At 46.2% G+C, this 24887-nt stretch overlaps 2 protein-coding genes across 6 annotated transcripts in view; one reads left to right on the top strand and one right to left on the bottom strand.

Annotated features, from left to right (window-relative positions):
• The window catches only part of Atp7b (ATPase copper transporting beta), an 80678-nt gene extending 67264 nt beyond the window's left edge, over positions 1-13414 (bottom strand). For 2 of the 3 annotated variants that reach the window (XM_045154357.1, XM_045154361.1), the window contains exons 1-2: positions 13378-13403; positions 12988-13091 (exon numbers count right to left, since the gene is read on the bottom strand). In XM_045154357.1, the coding sequence (XP_045010292.1) occupies positions 12988-13035 (48 nt within the window). In that variant the 5' untranslated portion in view covers positions 13036-13091; positions 13378-13403. Of the gene's footprint in view, positions 1-12987; positions 13092-13377 lie in introns of all 3 variants that reach the window. The other variant, XM_045154360.1, reaches the window with a different exon arrangement.
• A 485-nt stretch (positions 13415-13899) lies between these two features.
• Alg11 (ALG11 alpha-1,2-mannosyltransferase) lies at positions 13900-24555 on the top strand. 3 transcript variants are annotated; one of them, XM_004660039.2, is made up of 4 exons: positions 13900-14014; positions 16233-16463; positions 19235-20163; positions 23866-24555. In XM_004660039.2, the coding sequence occupies exons 1-4, from the start codon at positions 13971-13973 to the stop codon at positions 24135-24137; spliced, it is 1476 nt and encodes a 491-aa protein (XP_004660096.2). In that variant the 5' UTR covers positions 13900-13970; the 3' UTR covers positions 24138-24555. The 3 variants fall into 3 exon arrangements, with proteins under 3 accessions (XP_004660096.2, XP_045011571.1, XP_045011572.1); XM_045155637.1 differs by lacking the exon at positions 13900-14014 and adding an exon at positions 16656-16813 and having other exon boundaries at positions 16335-16467; XM_045155636.1 differs by lacking the exon at positions 16233-16463 and having other exon boundaries at positions 13958-14014.
• The last annotated feature ends 332 nt before the right edge of the window (positions 24556-24887 follow it).

The following is a 24887-nucleotide window of genomic DNA, read 5'->3' as shown; positions in this document are numbered from 1 at the left end:
TTCACAGGCATGCACCTTAACTGCTAAGCCATCTCGCCAGCCCCAGGTTAGGCTAATTTATCCTAATAAGTGGGATTAATGAGAAGAGTGATAGTAAAAAGTAGAGATTTAGATTTATTCAGTGTGGTCACACTGGACAGAGGAACAGATAAAGGGGTCCAGAGATGGCAAGGTACTATCTCCTGGAACACTACCATCAGCTTTAGGTTTAAACAAAGGAAGAGCTGAGGCAAGAAGCATGATTATGCAGTCCTGATCAAGGTGTGGACCTGCCCACTGTGGGCTGGGCTCCAGTCCTGGAAGTCCTTATTGCTTGAGGGAGAGTGATTATCAGATTACTTCCACTCCAGGGAACAGTTTAGCCCTCAAGGTAAGAGTGAGATCTCTGTCCTATAGAGGTTCTGCTGTTCCTAGAATCAAAAGTGACTCAAGAGGAAAAGTTAATGTGCCTTCAGCCAAAAGCAGCTTCTCAATGCCTGTGTAAGGGGACACAGGAACTCCCAGCCTTACAACCTTCCTGCCTTCAAGGCCCTGGCACTCAGGGGTGCCATGGGAGTGGCAAGCTGCAAAGACATCTGAAATTCTTGCTAGATCATTTTTCCATTGTCTGGAACAGTATCTGGCTTCAGTCCATCCACAACTTCCTTATCAAGGGTAGGCTTGGCCACGCCCTTCACATCTTTATTCTTTACAACCTGATAAGCTAAGAATTCTCCATTTCCATTTTGCTTCCCTTCATTCTCTGGTATCTTACCATGAAATATCAAGAGAAGCCAAGCAGCATTCCTCAGGGATTGCTCAGGGATTGCTCAGGGATTGGTTCCACCTTCCCCAAGGTATTAGGACAAAACACAAGTTCTCTGTCACACTGTAGTAAGGACGGCTTGTCCTGTTTCCAGTAAGATAATTCTCATTTCTGTCTTCGACCTCATCAGAATGGCCTTTATTGCCCGTATTTCTTTTTGTTTTTTAATTACTGAAAACTTGCATAATTATAGACAATAAACCATGGCAATTCCCTCCCCCCTCACTTTCCCCTTCATAACTCCACTCTCCATCATATTCTCTCCCCTTCTCAATGAGTCTCTCTCTTATTTTGATGTCATCATCTTTTCTACCTGTTATGATGGTCTTGTGTAGATAGTGCCAGGTACTATGAAGTCATGGACATCCAGGCCATTTTGTGTCTAGGAGAGCACATTGTAAGCAGTCCTGCCCTTCCTTTGGCTCTTACATTCCTTCTGCCACCTCTTCTGCAATAGACCCTGAGCCTTGGAAGGTGTGATGGAGATGTTTCAGTGCTGAGCACTCCTCTGTCACTTCTTAGCACCAGGGTGCCTTCTGAGTCATCCCAAGGTCATTGCCATATGAAAGTGGAGCTTCTCTTACCAAAAGTGAGAGTAACATTAATACATGGGTATGAACATTAAGAGAAGTGTTTACATAATATATGCATTCAGCCAGACACCAGAAGGTGTTCCACCCCTAGGGCACATGACTTCCCCCATCATAGGGTTTCAGTATCAGGCATGTATTCCCTCCCATGTAGTGGGCCTCCAGTCCAATTAGAGAACCGTTGGTTTCGCCCATAACAGACATACCACTATTGCACCCACTAGCTCATTTGGCCTGGCTGGCCAAACTTAAGGCTTGCAGTGTCCATTGTTGTTTATCTCCACTGGTGACTTCTCTCTTTCCCTATGCATGTAGCATAGTTGTTTTCTAGCTTTCTGTCACCTGGTCTACATGAAGATGGTTTTCAGCTCAGCTCCAGCAAGATTTCTCAGTGACCTGCAGCCCAAGCATGTCGAGTCTTCAGCAATAGGGTCTTACCATCTATTCCTGATAGGAAACTAAGAGCCTTGACAATGGTCTATAATGTTCTGGGGGCATCAGGGACCTCCCTGGCCAATAAATCACTGGAAGGCATCCCATCACTTATTGCCTGTATTCTATCAACACACTCATCATGGCCACTTGAAGTGATCTCTAAGAAGATCCAGGCTCTGAGCCAGGCATGGTGTCACAGACCTTTAATCCCAGCACTATCTGTGTGGATCAGGAAACACAAGCACGGGCTAGGGAACTGGCTCAGTAGTGAAAGGCACTTGCTTGCAAAGGCTGAAGGCCCAGGTTAAATTCCCCATTGCCCATATAAAACCAGATGTGCAAGAGGTGCATGTGTATGGAGTTCATTTGTAGTGGCAAGAGGCCCTGGCATGCCCATTTCTCATTCAGTCTCTGTCTCTCTCATAAATATTTTTTTTTTTACAAAAAAAAAAAAGGAGGGCTGGAGAGATGGCTTAGTGGTTAAGTGCTTGCCTGTGAAGCCTAAGGACCCCGGTTCAAGGCTCGACTCCCCAGGACCCACGTTAGCCAGATGCACAAGGGGGTGCACATGTCTGGAGTTCGTTTGCAGTGGCTGGAGGCCCTGGCGCATCCATTCTCCCCCACTCTCTCTCTGCCTCTTTCTCTCTGTCGCTCTCAAATAAATAAAAACAAACAAAAAATATTTTTAAAATAAGGAGACACAAACATGTTTACAGCAAAGCTGTTTGTAACTGTAAAAAAAAGCCATAAACCACTCACTCTCCTCCAACTGTGCCATATTCCTTTGATGACATAATATACAGAAATTCATGTTAGAGAAGTAATGTCTACTGAGAAAAACTAAAGACACACTTTGGCATCTTTTTTATTTTGTTTTGTTTGGTTTTTTGGTTTTTTTAAGTAGGGTTTCACTCTCGTTCAGGCTGATCTGGAATTCACTATGTAGTCTCATGGTGGCTCAAACTCACATCTGCCTCCCGAGTGCTGGGATTAAAGGCATGTGCCACCACACCTGGCCTACTTTGGCATCATTTTAATAAAATATAGACTTAGCAAAACCAGACATTGTATTGTTCAAGCATTCATATATATGTGATATAGCTCTTTACCAAACAGCAAAGTCTGAGTTATGGGGGAGCGAATGTAGCTCAGTAGTAGAGTGTGTTTGGCATATCTAAGCTCTGGGTTCAATTTTCAGCACCAAAACAAAAATCAAACCAAATACAACAAAATGAAAGAACCCTGACTATAACAAACACAAAATTAAGAAAAGACGGTTATCTCTGTAGTGGGTACATCAGAGCCATACAAAACATGAGGAAAGCGGACTGATATAGCTCAATGGTAAAGTGCTTGCTTAACATGTCCTAAGCCTAAGGCTCCACTGCTAGCATCACAATAAACCAATAAATAGAAAAAGGGAGGAAATAGCAGTTGGCTGGGCATCATGATACTAATTAACATTATTGTTCTTGGGTCAGGTGAGGGACAGAGGCATTACCTATGTTTTATAATTGCCTTTGGATGTTTTTATGTATTTCTTTTACATCCAATAAGCTTCTAAGATAATTGCAAAAACAAAGTGAAGAAAGAATTGAAATAGGACTGGAGAGATGGCTCAGCGGTGTAGGTGTTTGCCTGTAAAGCTTAACTACCTGAGTTTGACGGCCCAGTACCCACATAAAGCCAGATGCACGAAGTGGTGCATGCATCTCGAGTTGATCTGCAGTGACTGGAGGCCCTGGTGCACCCATTCTCTCTGTCTGCCTCTATATATGAATATATACATATCAAATAAGTAAATGAAATATTTCACAAGGAAGAGAAGGGAAATAGGCAAGTGCAGGTGACTCTGCAGAGAAAGGACCAAGTACACCAGCTAGAGCAAAGCACAAGGCAATAGCAGCGACTTCAGAATAAAATCAGAGCGGACGGCTTCTGGGGCAGAGAAAAGGAAGACCGCAGGAGAGAAGTAGGGGTCAAAGGTCTTGGCAAAGGGCATGACCTCAATAACAAGGCAGATCAGACTTTACAGAGATAAAACCTGGTTTATATGGATACAGATATTTACTAGTATTTGTAGACGTTTTTTCAGGATGGCCTGAGGCTTTTCCAACTAAGAATGAGACTGCCACAACTGTGGCCAAGAAGCTGTTAGATGACATCATCCCACCGTATGGTTTATCTGTTCTTTTGGGGTCAGACAACGTACCAGCCTTCATCTCACAGGTAACCCAGGCTATAGTTAAAATTGTGGGGACAAATTAGAAACTTTATTGTGTGTATCGTCCCCAGAGTTCAGGACAGGTAGAAAGGATCCAAAAGGAGACCCTAACTAAATTAACCTTTGAAACCGGCGGTGACTGGGTATCTCTCCTTCCCTTTGCCCTCTCCAGAGTTCGAAACTCCCTGTATACCATGGGGCTGACCCCTTTTGAAATCATATATGCAAGGCCCCTGCCCTTGTTGCCCAATATAAAAGCAAAAATGTTAACTGATTTTGATGATGAAAGATTCCTCTCCTCCCTACAAGCTTTATTTCAGATGCAAGAACATCTCTGGCCTCAGCTGCAGGCCATCTATGAGAAGGCACCTCCACCTACACCTCACAGGTTCAGGCCGGGAGATCTAGTGCTCATCAAAAGACACCTAAAAGAGACTCTTGAACCCGGCTGGAAGGGACCCTTCACCACGATCCTGACCACCCCAACTGCTGTTAAGGTGGATGGCGTCCCTGCTTGGATACATCACTCCCACGTGAAGCCTGTTGACCCACACACGGATCCAGACGACGCACCTGAAAACAGGCCAGGACTGTGGCGAGCCATTGCACACGTGCAGGATCCACTCAAACTGAGGATTCGTAAGCTAGAGACTCAACAATGATTCTAAAGATGTTTATGGTTATGTTTCTTATTATGTTTGCTTGCTGTTCAGAACTTTGGGCATTCCCCATGAACCTCACCCCCAGCCACAACAACCCATATGAGCCTTCTAATCTCACCTGGGTAATCTCTAACCCCACCACCGGGACCATTCTTAACTCCACCTCCCGCTGGCCCCACCGAATACATGGTGGCCAGAACTCACGGTAGACTTATGTGATATTTTTGATGGGAATGGGACCCCAGTGACCAACAACCCTTACCCCCTTTGGGTGCACTTATCCAGCTAGGAGACAACGAAATCGAGCCTTAACTATCTATGTTTGTCCAGGGCATAGCCTGACAAGGGAACAAAAACCAATATGCAGGGGCCCTAGGCAGTACTACCACGCCTCCTGGAGATGTGAAACAACTGGCACCTTTACATGGGCATCTGCCAACACAGACACAGATCTAATTACACTAGAGAGGTCCACAGGAGAACACCTTATAAATGGGGCATGTAAGAAAAAACAATGCAACCCCCTAACCATCAGATTCACAGAGAGGGGGGAAAAAGACTTGAAATTGGACCTATGGTAGGACATGGGGACTCAAACTATATGTAACGGGGACAGATTGTGGTGCTCTATTCACTATTAGACTGGCAATTGACCCAATGACCCCTAGACCTCCAGAGCCCAACAAAGTGTTGGCTCTGCCTCAAAGGCCGCCTCAAAGAACCACAGCCCCCACCCTAATCATACAAATTTCTAGAGCCCCATCCCCACTCCCCAACATGCAACCAGAGACTCATGTTGTCCCTCCACTCAACATTGGGCCACTGGAACTATTGGAGGCAACTTATATGGTCCTCAACTCCTCTAGGCCTGCTGGTTGTGTCTCGACCCACAACCCCCTTTCTACGAAGGCACGGAAGTACCAGAAAATTATTCCATGGCTGCAGAGGCAATGGCCTGCCATTGGCAACAATCAGGAAAAGGAAAACTAACCCTTCAGGAAAGGGACTCTGCATTGGAGATCAGATTCCCCAAGCCTATTCCCATCTATATAACCAAACCCAATTTCCCACTGCCTCTGGGTACTTTATAGATGGTGGGCTCGTACTACAGGAGTAACCCCGTGTCCATGCCCAGGTCCTTGACCACACAAATGACTTGTGTGTGTTAGTGTAGCTGATCCCCCGGATAGTCTACTACCCCGACCAAGAGGTTCCTTCACAATTAGAGCCGATGGGACAGGAAAAATGAGAAATCGTTACTGCTGTTTTATTGTCTTCTCTTCTAGGCCTTGGTGTAGCTGGGGCAATAGGCACTGGCACCTCCGCTCTGGTGCTTCAAGACAAAAACTATAAATACCTAAGGTCAGCCATCAGTGCAGATTTATGACAATTAGAAAAATCAATCACCCACTTACAGGACTCTCTCCCCCCTTAGCTGAGACAGTACTGCAGAACAGACGGGGACTAGACCTACTGTTCCTCCAACAAGGTGGTCTCTACGCTGCCTTAATCACTCTGGTGTTATAAAAGAATCCACAGCCATACTAGAAAAAGACTACAAAAAAGAAAACAGAAAAAGAACAATCTCAAGGATGGTATGAGTCCATATTCAATTGGTCCCCTGGTTAACGACTTTAATTTCTGCCCTAACCAGTCCCTTTATCCTTTACTGCTTGCCGTCACCTGTGGGCCTTGTATCATCAACGCTTTGGTCAAATTTGCTAAGGCTCGCATAGCCACGGTACAACTAAGGGTTCTGAGACAACAATTCCAACCTTTAGATACATTTCAAGGATTAGAGATGGGACCATATTCAAGGGGGGAATAAAGGAACCAAACTGACGCCATGACAGGCTTCAGTAAGGGGCCACTCTAACTAGGCCTAAGTTCCAGTTTCCCGGAGAGGCAGACAAGACTTCTGAGACACGGCAGGCTGTTAATCAACAGTGATCCTGACATGTGGCTGAAAAAGATAACTGCCCAGGGACTGAGTCAGTTCCTGGAGACATGTCCCTTTCGCCCTTTTTTTTTGTTTGTTTTGTTTCTCGAGGTAGGGTCTCACTCTAGCCCAGGCTAACCTGGAATTCACTATGGAGTCTCAGGGTGGCCTCAAACTCATAGAGATCCTCCTACCTCTGCCTCCTGAGAGCTGGGATTAAAAGTGTGCGCCACCATGCCCCGCTGCTTTCGTGCCTTTTTGCAACCCTCTTGCCCCAATCAATCAGAAATGCACAACTATAATAACTGCTTGCCTAGCCAATCATTTTTAAAAATTACCTAAGTCCACCAAAATTCCTCTAGCTGTGCTTAAAGGGAGCCTGCGAGCTCCTCTCAGGGTCACCATTTTGCATGAATGGTTGACCCCCACATGCTGGCTGACTCTGTAGAATAAACGCTCTTTGCTTTTACATACTATTTGAGTCTGGGGTCTTTCTTCAGCGATTCTCGGACCCTTACAGATACAGCTCTACAGTAGGATGTAGCTCTGTGGTACAGCTCTGTGGTAGGCTGCTGTGTAGCCCTGTGGTGGGGGGAGCTCTGAGGTAGACTGTAGCTCTGCGGTAGGAGTACAGCTCTGTAGTGGGGTGTAGACCTGTGGTGGGTGCCGCTCTATGGTAGAATTCATGCTTAGCACAACACAAGATCCACTTTTCCATCCCTAGCCACATGAAGAAAAATAAAGCCAGTTTGCCTTATCTCTCATCTACACATGCTAATTACTAGCTGTTTGTCTTTAAAAAAAATAAATAAACTAAGTTAAAAGAAAAATATGAACCCAGGTTGGATTCCCCAGTACCCACGTAAAGCCAGATGCACAAAGTGGCACATGCATCTTTTCATTCGCAGTGGCAGGAGGCCCTGGAGTACCCTTTCCTCCTCTTTCATTCTCTCTCTCATCTGCTTGCAAGCAAGCACACAAATAAATACATGTATATTTTAAAACTCTAGCTCTCACTCTTTGCTTACTACCCACAACTACTTAGGAAGCAACTGCAACCTGCATTCTTGCTGTTAGGACTAGCCTGGGTCCTCAGGTGTTCTAGACAGTTCAGTCTAGGTAATGCCCTCTCTATTGGGAACTGGGGTAGGACAATCAACTTTCAAGATTTTTCAGGCCCCTCCATCAGGCTGGGACAATATTTTCATTAGTAGTTCAATAGTCTCCAGTTGCTCTCCTCCAACTGGACAGTCCTCAGACTGTTTGCGCATGCCCTAATTCTGCAGTCAGTAGGATAAAGTGCAACCTCCTGGCCTGATCAACAGCGCCTCCCACAACCATGCTCCAGCCTCATCATGCCTCTGCCATGCCCCAAAGAGCCCCTTCATGTTTCCAGTCCTCTGAATCATTACACATGCAGGCTGCTTCCTGTGATGCATGGATCTGTTGGTGTCCAGTCAAGCCCGCTCTCCCTGCAGGCTGGCACGCTCAAGCTCCTTGTGGCCCGTGTTTGTTCCCAGATGGGACAGATCATTCTTCCTGCGGGTCCTGAACTGTGTAGACACCTCACCTAGCATCTAGAGAACACAGGAGCTGATCTCTCTCATTTGCAGCCTTTGTTCGGCCAGCGCCAGGCAAACATAAGATGCCTTATTATGTTTGTGGACTGGGGATTGAAGGACCCAAATCACCTGGTGCCTGCTAACCTAGAGACAGGCACTTGAGGAAGCAGGGTGGGAAAGCATGCTATAACACACTCACTCCGAACCAAATGAGGGATACCTTTACATACAGTGGAGGATATTTTTTTTAATATTTTGTTTATTTATTTGAGAGAAAGAAAGAATAGGTGCACCAGAGCCTCCTGCCACCACAAATGAACTCCAGATTCATGCACCACTTTATGCATCTGGCTGTATGTGGGTAGTGGGGAATTGAACCTGGGCCATCAGGCTTTGCAAGCAAGCAACTTTAACCGCTGGTCTATCTCTCCATTCCAGTTGTGTACTGTGTTGTTGTTGCTGCTGCTGTTGTTTTGGTTTTGGTTTTTCGGAAGTAAGGCCAGCCCACGCTGACCTGGAACTAACTCTGTAGTCCTAGGCTGGCCTAGAATTCACAGTGATCCTCCTACTTCAGCCTCCCTAGTGCTGGGATTAAGGATGTGAACCACCAGGTCTGCCCCCAGGATATTTTGTAACTGGTATTATCCTGCTTCCCTCATTAAAGCAGCTCAGAGTCAATTGTAAAGTCCAGAAATGTAAACTTTTAAGAAAGATGGTGCGGGGTGTGGTGGTGCACACTTTTAATCCCAGCACTAGGAGGCAGAGGTAGGAGGATGGCCACAAGTGGTGAAGTCCAGGTCAGCCTGAGCTAGAGTGAAACCCTAACTCGAACCCCACCCCCCAAAAAAAGAAAGATGGACAAACCTAGCAAGGACTCAATGATAGTCAGCTCTTATTAGCAAGTTACCTTGAGTATTCACTCCTGCCTCAGCTTCCTCATCTGTAAAGTGATGATGAAATTTGATTACTTCCCCACCCTCCAATTCTAGGCACTCTGGCTTTCTTACTGCTTCCCAAAAGTAAGGTCACTACTGTACTTTTCCTGCTCATAACAGCCTGATTTTTCACCTTTTTAGAAAATGCCTAAATGTCCTATTCAGTTCTGACAAGACCTGGAGTCAATACAGACCACAGAGTAAGGGATCCTAAAGTTTCTATTGCTGAGTCACCAAGTCTAGGGCACCTGAACTTCTGAATGATTGGCTATCCAGTCAGGGGCTTGCACAACTTTAGGATGGCTAATTGGCTACCGTAGTTCAGAGCATATTACTACAAGCTTATTAGAAAAGATACAACTCAGGAATGAATAGCAAATGGAAGAGTTGCACGGGGCAAGGGGTGGAGAGTGGGTGTGCAGAGCTTCCTCACCTCTTCCAAGCAGGCCACCCTCCCAGGGCTTCCATAGGTTTAGTACCTGAAAGCTCGTCAAGTATCATGTTTGATTCTATAGACAGGGCTGAATGAATCATCAGCCACTGGAGAGTAACTGATCTCTAGACCCTGTTCCCTCCACAGAAGTTGAGGGGTGGGGCTGAAAGTTCTAACTCCCTAATCTAAAGCTATCTAGGAGCATATCAAGGGTCACCTCATTAGCATAAACCCGGTATGCTGACAAACTGCTCTAAGGAGCTACAAAAAAAATGTTCCCAGAAGGGATCCAGTGGAGAGGGGAGGAGGGTAGAGGGAGATTACAACAGAGTACATACACTGTGCATACTTATGGAAGTTGTCAATAAAACATTTTTTTAATATTTTATTTATTTGAGAAGGAGAGAGAGGCAGATAGAGAATGGGCACTCTAGGGCCTCCCAATGCTACAAAGGAACTCCAGATGCATGCACCACCTTGCATCTGGCTTACTGGGTAAGAGGGAATTGAACCTAGGTGCTTAGGCCTTGCAGACATGTGCCTTAACTACTAAGCCATCTCTCCAGCCCAATTAAAAAGTTGTGGGTTTTTTTTTTAATCTCCCGAGGCGGGCATGGTGGTGCCCACCTTTAATCCCAGCACTCAGGAGGCAGAGGTAAGAGGGTCACTGTGAGTTAGAGGCCACCCTGAGAGTACCTAGTGAATTCCAGGTCAGCCTCCCTTGGGTGGAGCACAACCCTACCTGGGGAGGAGGTTCACAACAACAAAAGCTCCTATCACTCTCACTGAGGAAATTCCAAAGGTTTGGCTCTGGTCAGGAACCTAGGACAAAGATCAAACATGTCCTTCTCATTATCACACATCTGCCTTAGGACTTGGACACTTTCTGGTTTCCCAACTCCAGGCACTCCCTTGAAATCTAAATTACTTGAGTCCACACTAAAATACCATCTTCCCTATAAGCAACCTGATCACCTACTTCAAATAAAGAAATATTCCTCTCTTTCCCTGACTGCTTTCCTTTTCTCTACATCATTACCATTTCTTGAAATAACATTACTTAGTCTTTGTGTTGTTGTTTGTTTTTATTTTTATTGAGGTAGTGTCTCACTTAGCTTAGGCTGACCTAGAATTCACTATGTAGTCTCAGGGAGACCTTGAACTCACAGTGATCCTCCTAACTCTGCCACCCAAGTGCTGGGATTAAAGACATGTGCCACCATGCCCGGCTACTTAGTTTTTCTTTTTCTTTTCTTTTTTTTTTTTTTTAATCCTATTTTTCTCTTCCTGCTTTACTAGGATGTAAATTTCCTAAAGGAAAGGTTTCAGTTATAGGCGTATCCCCAGTGCCTGGCATACCTGACAGAATACTAAAAAATTAAATAAATAAAATTATTTAGCAGTGATAACATTATTTATTAATAGCAAAAACAGGCTAAGAGTATGCAGCACAACATTAAACGGGGGGGAGGGGCTGGAGAGATGGCTTAGTGGTTAAGGCATATGCCTGCAAAGCCAAAGGATCCCGGTTCAATTCTCCAGGTCACACGTAAGCCAGATGCACAAAGTGGCACATGAATCCAGAGTTAGTTTGCAGTGGCTGAAGGCCCTGGAGTGCCCATCTTTCCTCTCTCTTTCTCTCTCTGCCTCTTTCTCTCTCTCTCAAATAAGTAAATAAATAAAATATTTTTTAAAAAAAACTATATCAAGGGCTGATAAAATGGCTTAGCCATTAAGGTGCTGCCTGGCAAAGCCAAAGGGCCCAGGTTCAACTCCCCAGTATACATGTAAAGCCAGATGCACAAGGTGCTGCATGTGTCCGGAGTTCATTTACAGTGGCTAGAGGCCCTGGTGCATCCATTCTCATTCTCTCTCTCTCAGATAAATAAATGTGTTTTAAACCTGTATCTAAGTGTTTTAGGGCTGGAGAAGGAGCTTAGTGGTAGAATTCCTGAGCACAAGACCCTAGATTTGATTTAAAAAAAAAAAAAAGAAGAAGTGGGGAGAGAGGAATGAGAATTGTGAGGATTAAATAAGAGGGACATAAAGTACTTAATGCAGTGTGGCACCCAGCAACTATTATCAGTGGGATTCAGAAGAGGGTGAGGTCAACATGAGCCAGTGCAGTTAACAACTGCTCTGAGGAGGGGGGCAGGTCTTGAGTTTGATCTGGTAGGATATATTTCTCTCTCCTGGGGACACTGCAGAGCGTAGGAAGTGTCTCCTTCAGGGCTCCAGCCACCCCTCCCCAACGTACGCTGTCTTCACACAAGGTACCAAATGCAGTCTTTGTAAGAATTACCTACTCACTAGCATCTCTCTATCTATCTATTCAAACACTTTATCTTTCACTTCTGACATGAATTCAACTGGTAGGGAACACTCAATAAAACCACGGAATTAACTTCAGAAATCTAAAGAAGCAACTTACTCTTCAGGCCAGCAGTCCAGACCTAAGAAACACTCAGGTGTCCACATTAAATATCAAACATGATCGTGTCCACTTGGAAAGAGAGGTAGGAAAGAAAACAGACAGAATGTCCATCCACACAGGGACAATAAATAGACTGGGTGCACCTATCCCGGGCAGAAATTAAGACACTTAATGAAACTATCTCAAAAGATACAAAAGTACATTAACTTAAAAAAAAAAGCTGAATACATAACGTGATTTCAATTAGATTGAGACAAAATGTTTTGTGTTTTAATTTTTATTTATTTGAGAGAGAAAGAACAGACACGCACCAGGGCTTCCTGTGGCTGAAAATGAAGACAAGAGCATGAGCCACTTTGTACATCTAGCTGTACATGGATACTGGGGAATCGAACTCTGGCTGTACATGTAACCGCTAAGCTCTCTCTCCAACCCAAAGCAAAATACTTTAAAGCAACACACGCACCCTAAAGAATTCTCTGATCGAGCTTAACTGTGCTATCAATTCAACACCTTGCCTGGAACAGTAAGTTTCAGTGTTTGCTAAACGAAAACACACATGGAGAAAAGGACTGGAACATAGATCTGCTTTTCATGCTAATATTTCAGCCCTGCTTGCATTTTACGAGACAGCATTAACGGATTACTTATAAAATTAAAATGAGAAGGAGGGAGGGAAAGTAAGCAAGCAGTGGGGGTTTGGATACAGACCATCCAGGGACCAGACTGAGTAATGTCCCCAGATAACTAGCTGTAAGCCAGGGGGTCTCCTGCACAATTAACCCCACGCTCGGTCCCTTAGCCTAGGAGAGAGCCAGGAAGGTGCGGTGTTGGCCAGGGAACCGCAGCCGGCCCAGTGTGCTTTCCTCCCCGGCCACGACCCCACGAGTTCGCGTCCTTCCTCCCGCGGCCCCCGGAGCCCGGGCGGACGGCAGGTGCGCGCGGACGCAGCGAAAGGAAAAACTTACTTTCTGACTGGCCTCCTGGGCCGTGATCTGTCCCTCGGGCTCAGGCATCGTCTCCCACGGACGCCGACGACGTCTCGGATCCGTCCCCGGTGCCCAAAGGTCACCTGGTCGGGGGTGAGAGGGGAGGGAAAGTTCGACATTAAGCACAAGCCGTGGAGAAGAGGGGCGCGCGCGCGAGCCGGCATCGGTCCCGGTCCACACCGCACCCGCGATGGGGTGGAGTGTGCGTGTGTGTGGGGGGAAACGGCCCCGGCCTCGCGGGGGGACTCCGCGGGCCTCCCTCGACGGGAAGAAGCTGCGGGCCTCGGATCACCCACGGGCCGCTGGGTCCCTGTATCCTCCCCCCGCCCCCGGGGCCGAGCCGGCTCCTCCCTCCGGCTCCTCCGCTACCTGGACCCGATGCGCTCGGGACTCGGCACGGCCGGCGGGCGGGCGCAGCCCCCGCAGCGCACACACGGCTTCGCGGGCTCGCCCACCGCCTGCGGGGTCGGCTGGGCGCGGCGTCCGGCGAGGTCCGCTCCGCGCAGCCCCCTCTCGGGACTCCGCGCCGCGCTGCTGGGCGCCGCGCGACGGAGAGGACTCGGCACCTGGAAGACGGAGCCGGGCCCCGACGGGGACTCCCATTAGGTCCTCTGCGGCCGGCCGGCTCGGGGATGGGGGTGGGGACGGGGCGCCCTCCGGAGAGGTGGGGGCTTCCAGCGGGGGAGGGGCCGAGGGCGGGAGACCCGGCTGTCCGTCACAAGCCACGCCCCCTCCCAGCCCCGCTCCCACTACGGTGCCGCCCATGCGGGGCGGGACCCGCGTGCGTCACGCCGATCGGCGGCCTGTCTCTAGGCAGATTCTATTGGCCAGGAGGCCGTGGGAAGCTTCTACCAGAGGCCAATTGGGACGCAGATAGGCTCGTGGGGGCGGGCCGAGAACCGCCAGAGCCAATAGGAAAGAGGAATGGCTAAGCGCTTCCGGAGTTGGAGGGTCGGCAAAAGATGGCGGCCGCCACAGGGAGCTGGTGCCTGCGCGATTTACTAAGGTGAGGAGCGGCTGGCGGGAAGCTCGCGGATCCTGGCCTCTGTGGGTGACGTGCTTGTCTAACCCGGGCAGCTAACATTTGCAAGAGATGATCCTTTCTGGTGAATCAATGAACTGTCTTCCTCTTCCCTTGGGGTCTTGTACTCAGCTTGCAGCTGACGAGGTTCCGAGACTCAGTTTACCGTACTTGTTTAGATGCCTCAGCGCTGACTAAATAGTTTTTGCCGCTACAGCTTTTTGCTTCTCTTCTCCCACACCAAGTAGTACTGAGTGATTTCTGTATGATTTTGTGACTAGTTTTCCGATCCATCACGTTATTATGCTGACATTTACAATGCTGGTGCAAAAGTAATAGTGGGGGCTGGAGAGATGGCTTAGCGGCTAAGGCGTTGGCCTGCAAAGCCAAAGCACTCAGGTTCGATTCCCCAAGACCCACGTAAGCCAGATACACAAGGGGGCGCACGCATCTGGAGTTCGTTTGCAGTGGCTGGAAGCCCTGGTGCGCCCATTCTTCACCCTTACTCCACCCCCCGCCTATTTCTCCTAAATAAATAAAGAAAAATGAAGGAAAAAAAAAGTAATACTGGATGGGCCGGAGAGATGGCTCAGCAGTTAAAGGTGCTCACTTGCAAATCCTGTCAGCTTGGGTTCTGTTCCCCAGTACCCACATAAAGCCAGATGCACAAAGTGGCACATGCATCTGGAGTTCATTTGCAGTGGCTGGAGGCTCTGGTACACCATTCTGTCTGTCTGTCTGTCTGTCTGTCTGTCTGTCTCCCTCTCTCTCCTTGCTAATAAATATATTTAAAAAAAATAGTGGGGCTGGAGAGATGGCTTAGCAGTTAAGGTGCTTGTCTGCAAATCTAAAGGACCTAGGTATATTCCCCAGGACCCCCATAAGTGCATAAGGTGGAGCATGTGTCTGGAGTTCCTTCGCAGCGGCTGGAGCCCTGGTGTGCCAATTCTCTCTCTCTTTTAAATAAATACATATATTTTTAAAAGACAATATTTTTTAAAGTAATAATGGACAAAACTGCCTTAGCACAACTCTAGTGATGTCACACTGCCCAAGTAAGTCATTGTGTCTTTTGCCAAGACCCTGAATTTGATCCCCAGCACCACCGAAAACAAAGGGGGCTGGAGAAATGGCTTAGCAGTTAAGCGCTTACCTGTGAAACCTAAAGACCCCGGTTCAAGGCTCGATTCCCCAGATGCACAAGGGGCACATGCATCTGGAGTTCGTCCACAGTGGCTGGAGGCCCTGGCGTGCCCATTCTCTCTCTCTGCCTCTTTCTCTGTCTGTCGCTCTCAAGCAAATAAATAAATAATTTTTTAAAATGGGAGAGGGTTACACATTAAAGCATACCTCATCATTGATCTAAGTGACAGGCTGAATTAGACACTTTTGTAGGACACCATTTTTGTTTGAAAGAAAAACTGACACACTATCAAACCATGATGTTATAAGATGAAGAGATAATATCCATTGAATCCCAGGCTCAAGGGACTTTCCTGCTTCAGTCCCCAAGTAGCAGTAACTCCAAGTAATCCCTCCCCCCCCACCCCCCGCAACTTCATGTGGCTAGAATGTTCACAATTTTAAAAAAATTCTAAAGCCTGGCATGGTGGCGCCCGCCTTTAATCCCAGCACTCGGGAGGCAGAGGTAGGAGGATCACCGTGAGTTCAAGGCACCCTGAAACTAAATAGTGAATTCTAGGTCAGCCTGGGCTATAGTGAGACCCTACCTCAAAAAACCAAAAAATAAAAAAAAATTAGGGTCTGGGAGTATAACTTTGTGGAAAGAATTTACCTAGCATATATGTAAGGCCTTGAATTAAATCCTCAGCACTGAAAAAAAAATTTTTCAGGCAATTGAGTTAGCTTTACAAGCTACAGAAATTATCTTTGCTACTAATATGTCAAGCAAATATGTAAAGACTAATTTGTAGCGTCTTTTTTTAGAGTGAGACAGAGAATTAGTGCGCCAGGGCCTGAGCTACTGCAATCTAACGCCAGACACTTGCGCCACCTAGTGGGCATGTGCAACCTTGCATTTGCCTCACCTTTGTGCATCTGGTTTACATGGGATCTGGAGAGTCAAACATGGGTCCTCAGGCTTTGCGGGCAAGTGCCTTAACCACTAAGCCATCTCTCCAGCCCTAGCCTTATTTTTTAAATTGGCAGCAGATTGATTTTCACTATTTCCTTCTTATTCCAGGTTTTTTTATTCATTATTATTTCCTGGGCTAATTATATGTGGAGTTTTATGTGTGTGTTTGGTCATTGCCCTTTGGGGAATTAGAATACACATGCAGAGAAAGAAGAAGCCAATGTCAATATGCAAAAATGGGAAAAATCAAATGGTGATTGCATTTTTCCATCCATACTGCAATGCCGGCGGTGGCGGAGAGAGGGTTTTATGGTGTGCCTTGAGAGCCCTGCAGAAAAAGTAGGTATGCATCTTTTTTTTAACTAATTTGTTATGTTGTTAGCATTTGAAAACAAAAATCATTACTCAGAAATTCATCTTTCTCTTATATTTTCATCATAGCCAGAGATTCCTTTTTAAGAAACTGTTCTTTAGTAAGAAAATATTTCTTTCATATGCCTACTTGCCTCATAGAATCATGTTGAATTTTAGGTTCGGCACAGCAGTGCACAGCTGTAATCCCACCTCCTCTGGAGGGTGAAACAGGAAGATCATTTAAGCCCAAGAGTTGTAGGCCGCCTCACTCTCAAAAGCAACAACAGCCAGGCGTGGTGGCGCATGCCTTTAATCCCAGCACTCGGGAGACAGAGGTAGGAGGATCGCCATGAGTTCGAGGCCACCCTGAAACTACATAGTAAATTCCAGATCAGCCTAAGCTAGAGTGAAACCCTACCTTGGGGAAGAAAAAAAAAAAAAGCAACAACAAAAACTAGCTACAAAGCATGTTTGTGTTGAGCACTGCTTTAGAGTTATGATGCTATCTAAAGACAGCTGTAGTGAATTTTAATTCTTGTTCACAGGTATTTATATTTCCTTTACTTTTTTATACTGAGAAACATCAAAACAAGGGTTTTGTTTGTGTTTTGCATGGTGTGAGGGATAAAACTCAGGACCTTGCACATGCTAAACAAGTGCCTTATCACAGAGCTACGCCCTGGTTCCTTAAAATAAAATGTTTGAATATTTCCTAAAAATAAAAGTTGATATCTATGCTATCTAAAACCCTTATTGGAAGAAATAGTAAATAATTCCAAGATATTATATCTTATTCTCATCGTGCTGCTTTGCAAACTGCCTCAGGATTTTGTTTATAAATTTATAAGCAACATGGGTTTATTGCTGAGGGTTCTGGAAGTTGAGGTATCTACCACCATAATGGCACCCACAGCTCTGGAATCAGATGGGTTCACTTTCTGCTTTGTAGGCAGCTGCTGCTTGCTGCATCCTAATGTTGTCATGGGGAAAAGAGGCTCCTTAGGCCTCTTGTAAAGGGTCTACTAGGGGACAGGAAGTATAGCTCATTGGTAAAGTATATGTTAGATATGCCAAAGGTCCTAGGCTCACTGCCCAGCACCAGAAAATAAATAAAGGCACAAGTCATGACATTAAAATTCCCCTTTCTCTTAATACCTCTATATTGGAGACAATGTCAACATAGGAAGTTTGCAGGGACACATTTATACCATAATACATGGTCACATTTGAAGGACAGTTAAAAAAAAAAAAACTTCAGCTGGGTGTGCTGGCACACACCTTTAATCCCAGCAAAGGCATAAAGCAAAGGTAGGAGGATCACCATGAGTTCAAGGGCAACCTGAGACTTCACAGTGAATTTCAGGTCAGCCTGGGCTAGAGTAAGACCCTACCTTGGGAGAAAAAAAGAAAAAAAATTGGGCAGTAAAATACTCAAAGAAAAGATAGAGCCCAGGCCGGGCATGGTAGTGCACACCATTAATCCTAGCACTTGGGAGGCAGAAGTAAGAGGATCGTCATTAGTTCAAGGCCATCCTGAGGTTACATAGTGAATTCCAGGTCAGGTCATCCTGGGCTAGAGTGTAACCCTACCTTGACCCCCCCACCCCAAAAAAAAGAGAAGAAAAGAAAAGGTGGAGTCTGAGCTGGAAAGATGGCTCAGCAGTTAAAGGTTCTTCCTTGCAAAGCCTGTCAGCCCGGGTTCAATTCCTAAGGTACTCATGTAAAGCCAGATACAAAAAGTAGTACAAGCTTCTGGGGTGCATGACTGTACACAAGCATGCACACACGTACATATACATACAAAAAGTTATTTTTTAAAAAGGGCTGAAGAGATAGCTCAGCAGTTAAAGTGCTTGCCTGCAAAGACTAAGAACCCGGGTTCAGTTCCCCAGTACCCGCATAAAGCTACATGCACAAAGTGGTAAAGTGCTGCATACATCTAGAGGTGTTTTTTGTTTTTTTGTTTTTTTTTTTGGCCTGGCTAAAGGCCCTGGCGTGCCCATTCTCTCTCTCCCCCCCCCCCCACCATGTCAAATAAATAAATAAAATATTTCTTTTAAAAAGTGGGGGGGGGCATGGTGGTGCACGCCTTTAATCCCAGCACTCGGGAGGCAGAGGTAGGAGGATTGCCATGAATTCAAGGCCACCCTGAGATGACAGAATCCAGGTCAGCCTGGACCAGAGTGAGACCCTACCTCGGAAAAAAAAAAAAGTGTGGGTTGGGGGCTGGAGAGATGACTCAGCAGTTAAAGGTGCTTTCAAAGCCTAACAGCCTGGGTTTGATTCCTCACTACCCATGTAAAGATGCACAAAGTGGCACATGCGTCTGGAACAGCAGGAGTCCTGGCATGTCCACTTCTCTCTATTTCTCTCTTAAATAAATATTAAAAAAGCTGGGAATGACAGTTCACGCCTTTAGTCCCAGCACTTGGGATGTAGAGGTAGGAGGATCGCCATGAGTTTGAGGCCACCCTGAGAATACAGAGTGAATTCCAGGTCAGCCTGGGCTACAGTGAGACCCTACCTTGAAAATCAAACAAAAAATAAGGTATATACATACATACACACATACATATATATTTTTTCACGAAATTTAAAAGAAAAGGTAAGGTCAGTAGTTTAAATACAGTAAATAAAAACAGTGGGAAACATTTTTCATTATAAATATAAGCTTGCCTATGGTTGTGAGGAAACTAACTTTTTCCTTAATTTGTACCTAAACTAATAGTATTCTTAAATACCATATTCTATTTTAGGTATCCGGAAGCAGTTTACGTTGTTTACACTGGGGATGCTAATGTGAGTGGTCAGCAGATACTAGAAAATGCTTTCAGAAGATTTAACATCAGATTAACTCACCCAGTGCAGTTTGTTTTCTTAAAGAAACGCTACCTTGTGGAAGACTCCCGCTATCCTCACTTCACACTGCTGGGCCAAAGCCTGGGATCCGTTTTTCTTGGCTGGGAAGCTCTGCTGCAGTGTGTTCCTGACGTTTACATCGACTCAATGGGCTATGCTTTCACCCTTCCGCTGTTCAAGTACCTAGGGGGGTGCCGCGTTGGAAGCTACGTGCATTATCCCACCATCAGCACCGACATGCTCTCTGTAGTGAAGAATCAACATGCCAGCTTTAACAATGCAGCCTTCATTACCAAGAACCCTTGCCTCAGCAAAGCAAAGCTCGTCTACTACTACTTGTTTGCTTGCATTTATGGCCTGGTGGGCTCTTGCAGCGATGTAGTCATGGTGAATTCTTCTTGGACGCTAAACCATATTCTGTCGCTGTGGAAGGTTGGGCATTGCACTAACATTGTTTATCCGCCCTGTGATGTTCAGACATTTCTGGACATTCCATTACATGAGAAAAAGACCCCGGGACATTTGCTAGTTTCCATTGGCCAGTTCAGGCCTGAAAAGAATCATGCCTTACAAATCAGAGCGTTTGCTAACTTGCTAAATAAGAAGGTAACCGAGTCAGCCCCTTCACTTAAGCTCGTCCTCATTGGAGGTTGTCGGAACAAAGATGATGAACTTAGGGTAAACCAACTGAGAAAGCTGGCTGAGGATTTAGGAGTTCAGGACGCTGTGGAGTTTAAAATAAACATTTCATTTGATGAGTTAAAGAATTACTTGTCTGAAGCAACAATTGGCCTACACACCATGTGGAATGAGCATTTTGGGATTGGTGAGTTTGTCCTTTTAAACAACTTGTTTGTGTTGCAAGGTGTGTATTTTTAGGGTATAAATATATATATGTGTGTGTGTGTGTGTGTGTGTGTGTGTGTGTGTGTGTGTGTGTGTAGTAGAGCTGCTCTGGAAGCTTCTGTCAAATCTTGATTCTCTTTCCCTAATCCACCCAAGTGTGCTTTGCTCATCTGAAACCCTGAAAGACAGTAACACTTGGGGTAGGAGTGTTCTTCCTAGCACACACAAGGCCCTGGATTCAATCCCTCAAACCCCTTCAAAAAAACCTACAAACTGGTATTTATTGACCACTTACTTACTATGTGCAGGTCACTGTGTTACTATTATTCTCATCTATTGATATGGAAACGGAGATGCCAGGAGATTTAGAAACTGCTCCAGTTCAGTTCCACAGGGCGTGGTAGGGCCTGGGTTCTAACCACAGCAGCTTAAAGCCACTCTTAGCTGCTCACTTTTCGCCCATCTTGGTTTATTTTTCCCAGTGCTGCAGATTAAACTGTGGCCTTGTCCGTGCTCGGTTATCTCTCCATCGCTGGGCTGATCTTCAGCCTTCTCTTGGTGCAGATCCTGGACCCTGTCCTGCGCTCCTGAACCACCCCGTCCCAGGCTCTGGCGCGGCCCGGGCTCAGGTGACTGCACCGTGCCTGGGAAGCCGAGCGCCACTGTCTGCAGGTGGGCTTCTCACAGGGATCCAGTCGCTGACTCTACACCTGATCATAGTCTTCTCATCTTTTGGCCAAATTCCTTTGCAAATGCTCATTTTCACTTTCCTTGCCCTTTATTCTTATTTATTCTGACACATTTCCTGACTCTTTTCGCACCATGTCAAGCCCACATTGGTGTAACATCAGTTACTACATCATTTCTAGTTTGTTTCTACTTGTTTTTCAAGAACCTGCTTTTTTTTTTCCCTGAGACAGTATAGCTCAGGCTGACCTCAAACTTACTGTATGTAGCCCAGGTTGCCTCCAAGCAGACCTTCCTACCTGAGCCTCTTAAGTGTTAGGAATGTAGGTGTGAGCCACCACACCCTGCTAAGATCATAATTATTTTATACTTTAAAACAAAATCCTAGTTAGTAGCACAATACTGTTCAGCCCAGAAATTCAGCAAGAGTTGTTGGTACTCTGCAGGGAGCCTGACTTTCTGTGCTTTCCCCACACACTGCCCCCCGTGCCAGGAACTCTGGTGGGTGCGCTGCTCCTCCTTCCAGGAGCTTCCAGCCCTTGGGTGGGTGCTAAAGACAGTGCTAGCTAAGGACAAGAAGAAGAGATGCCACTGAGAGTCACCTAACACACATGCCTACGGGCAGGGAATAACCGCCCAAAGCAGTGTTGTGACACCCAAGCTGGATCCTGAGTAATAATTAGAAGTGTGCCAGCCTAGAGATCTGTCCAGCGGAGGGAAGAGCACTGTGGTAACTGTGACCACAGGAGCACCAGGCGGTCCTGTCAAGGGACCAAGAGCCTAGCTGGAGCTTCCAGAGCGGAGGGCAAGCCAGCAGAACCAGCAGGACGGATACAAGGAGTTTATGTGCATTAAAAGCATTGCATTTCCAAAAGTACCGTCAGGCCAGGGTGCGGGAAGAGGGTAAGGTGAGGGTGAGGAAGGCCCCAAGACAGGAAGCTGAGGTGGCCTGCTGCAGCCAGAGCGGGGTGCTAGCCGTCTGAACTTGACGGGTGAACCTGCTTGCAAGGCAGTGTGAGGTCTGCCTGAACAGGACTGGGGGGTTAGCTAGATGTGGTAAAGGAGGAAACAGAGTGGGAGATGAGCACCTAGGCCTGGGGCTTGGTAACTTTGCTCGGGTTTGGCTGCCCTATGAGAAGCGCTTCCAGCAGGTAGAAGCTGAGTGGTTGGTGAGACAGGCAAGTGCTGTGTGCCTTAGGTCGTTGTCAGTGTGCATCTGAAGTGGAGGAGAGGCGTGATCTGGAAATAGAGTGAGGGGTCTTTGTCCAGGGTATGACCCAAGCCTTGCAGATGATTTCTGGGGAAGTGGGAGAGCAAGGCAGGGGAGGGGAGCCTCTTACAAACTGTGGAGAACAGGCGCCGAGGCCAGGGTGGGGAAGGAGAAAAGGGCCGGGCCCCAGAGACATGGAGCCAGGTTCAGGAAGAAGGGGAAAGGCAGCTGGGCCCCAGGGCTGCACGTGTGCTGGGGAAAGAAGGCAATGGAGACCTGGGAAAAGGCAGTGAGCGTCTAAGGAAATGGGAGACGTCATTGTGAAGAGCTGGGCACTGCACTGAAGAGCACGTGGAGTCAGTGGCAGTCAGTTAGCACTGACCGTAGGTTTATTTGTGAAAGGAGGGGAAAGCGATTGCTAGAAGGACTCTGACCCAAGTGGCATGTGTGTGTCCCTTGTTTTTATGGGTTTCAACTGGCTTACGTGCTCATAGCCAGGATCAGTGGAGGAAACAGATAAAATCAGACTGCGGTCTCTGAGAAGGGGCAAAGGTCTGTTTGCCAGCTGAAACAGTGGCAGGCCCTAGTGCTGCTCTGCAGAGACTTCACCATGGGGAGACAGACGTTTGGAGGTAAGAGGGCTTGCCAAGCATGTGCCAGGCCAGGCTGCGTTCCATCCCCAGCGCTGGAAAGGAGAGGGGGGGGTGGGGAGAGGAAGACAGTTGAAATAATTTAGCTTCTGTGTTCCTGGGATGATATCAGCTCTTAAGAGAATTGACACATCATCTCTCAAGCACTTAACTCTAAGACTATAGCTAAGAAAGGCTGGTTAAAGTAATTTATACCCTACATCTACATCATTTGACAGGAACTAACAAAACTTCCAACTAATTTCTCACTGCTGCTGGACACGCAGTAGTCTCAAATATGCTAGAAATCCAGGCAGTAGCATAAGCAGTTGCATGCTTGTTCACTTGGAATATTTATTTTTTATTATTTTATTTTTTTGGTTTTTCAAGGTAGGGTCTCACTCTAGCCCAGGCTGACCTGGAATTAACTCTGTAGTCTCAGGGTGGCCTCGAACTCACAGCAATCCTCCTACCTCTGCCTCTCAAGTGCTGGGATTAAAGGTATGTGTCACCACGCCGGCTTATATTTTTATTTTAACTGATTATGTTATATTTTGCTTTTGATGTCTTTTTATTCTTTTCATCTTTCTGATACTTGCTAATATTTACCATCTTACCAGCATTGTCTAGTGTTCTACTTTGTGTAATCTATTGATCTTTATTCCTTTATTTGTTTATTTTTGAAACAGGTTCTCAGGTGTCTCAGGCTGTTCTCTCACTTGCTGGGTAGCCGAGGACAGCCTTAACTCCCGGTCCCCAAAGCACTGGGATTACAAGCATGTACCACCACACCTGGGTTTTTTTTGCACTAGTAGGGATTGAACCCAGAGCTTCATGCATGCCTAGGCAAGCACTCTGCCAACTGAGCCATGTCCTACCCAACCCCAGTAGACTGATTTTCTATAGCTTATTTTAGTAGGCATCTATCTACTTGTCTGTTTTAATGAAGAGTGAAGCAGTATTAATATGAAGTTTTGGAAACTGAAAAACTTAAAATTATTTTGTTTTGCACTATGGAAGCTAAATGAGCAAGTTATAGACACAGACATTTAGTCATATTTTTCATGGGTCTCTGAAGTTTTTGGAGGGTTCTGTTCATTGTAATTAAGGACACCCTGAAACACTTGAAGGACTGTCTGGTTTTCTGTTCTCTCAGGAGTGGTGGAATGCATGGCAGCGGGCACAGTTATCCTGGCACACGATTCTGGAGGCCCGAAGCTTGACATCGTGGTTCCCCATGAAGGAGGCAGGACGGGGTTTCTGGCTGAGAGTGAGGAAGAGTACGCCGAGGCCATGGCTCACATTCTGTCACTGACTGCAGGAGAGAGGCTCCAGGTCAGGAGGAACGCCAGGGCGTCTGTGAGCAGGTTCTCTGACCAGGAGTTTGAAGTGACTTTTCTGTTGTCCGTCGAGAAGTTATTTAAATGATGCCGTGTCTGTTCACCTGCACGCTACTCTGTTAAAGATGGCTGGGCTGAGGAAGAAAGTCAGTGGTAGAGCATGTTCTTAGTGTGTGCAGTGCTCCGGGTCCATCCCCAGCCCCCACACTGAAAATGAGATGCTTCATTCTGAAATACTTTTATATGTAAATATTCTAAATGCATTCCTTGGTGTAATAAAGTCAGCCTGAGCAGTGCTCTCAGCAGTATGTACATAGACAAAGTATTTATTTAAATGAAAACAGTCAGATTTACCTGTGTGGGAAAGGTAATCTCATATAACTTAATGTACTAATTTTTAATTAGCATTTAGTCTCAAATACTGAAAAATGCAGATCTGAAAGATAAAAATTAACCGTCCTTAAATTTTGGTATAATCCATATTGTTATAAATCCTACTTTTCTAATCACTTTTCCAAGTCAGTTTCCTGGGGTTTTGTTGTTTTGTGGTGCTGGGGATTGCATGTTTGGAATTAAAACATTCTGATTTGTAGGTGGTGTTTGCGGTTAGAAATCAAACGTGGGCCCACGCTCACAGGAGATTGCTCTGCCACTGAGCCGTATTGCCCTAACCCCAGAAGTCCTGAACAACAACAACATGTTTTGTTGTCTTAATCAGCCCTTTTAAGTACACCTAATAATTTTCTTTAAAGGAAAAAGAAAATCCAAGCAGACATAGCTGCTATTCATATTCCTACCACGTACAGTCGAGATGGGACGGACTGATTGCCTCATGTGG

This window comes from Jaculus jaculus, chromosome 7 (genome assembly GCF_020740685.1).
Source record: "Jaculus jaculus isolate mJacJac1 chromosome 7, mJacJac1.mat.Y.cur, whole genome shotgun sequence".
Taxonomy (NCBI): Eukaryota; Metazoa; Chordata; class Mammalia; order Rodentia; family Dipodidae; genus Jaculus; species Jaculus jaculus.
The sequence above is the reverse complement of the archived record's forward strand: the minus strand, read 5'-3'. Positions and strand labels throughout refer to the sequence as shown.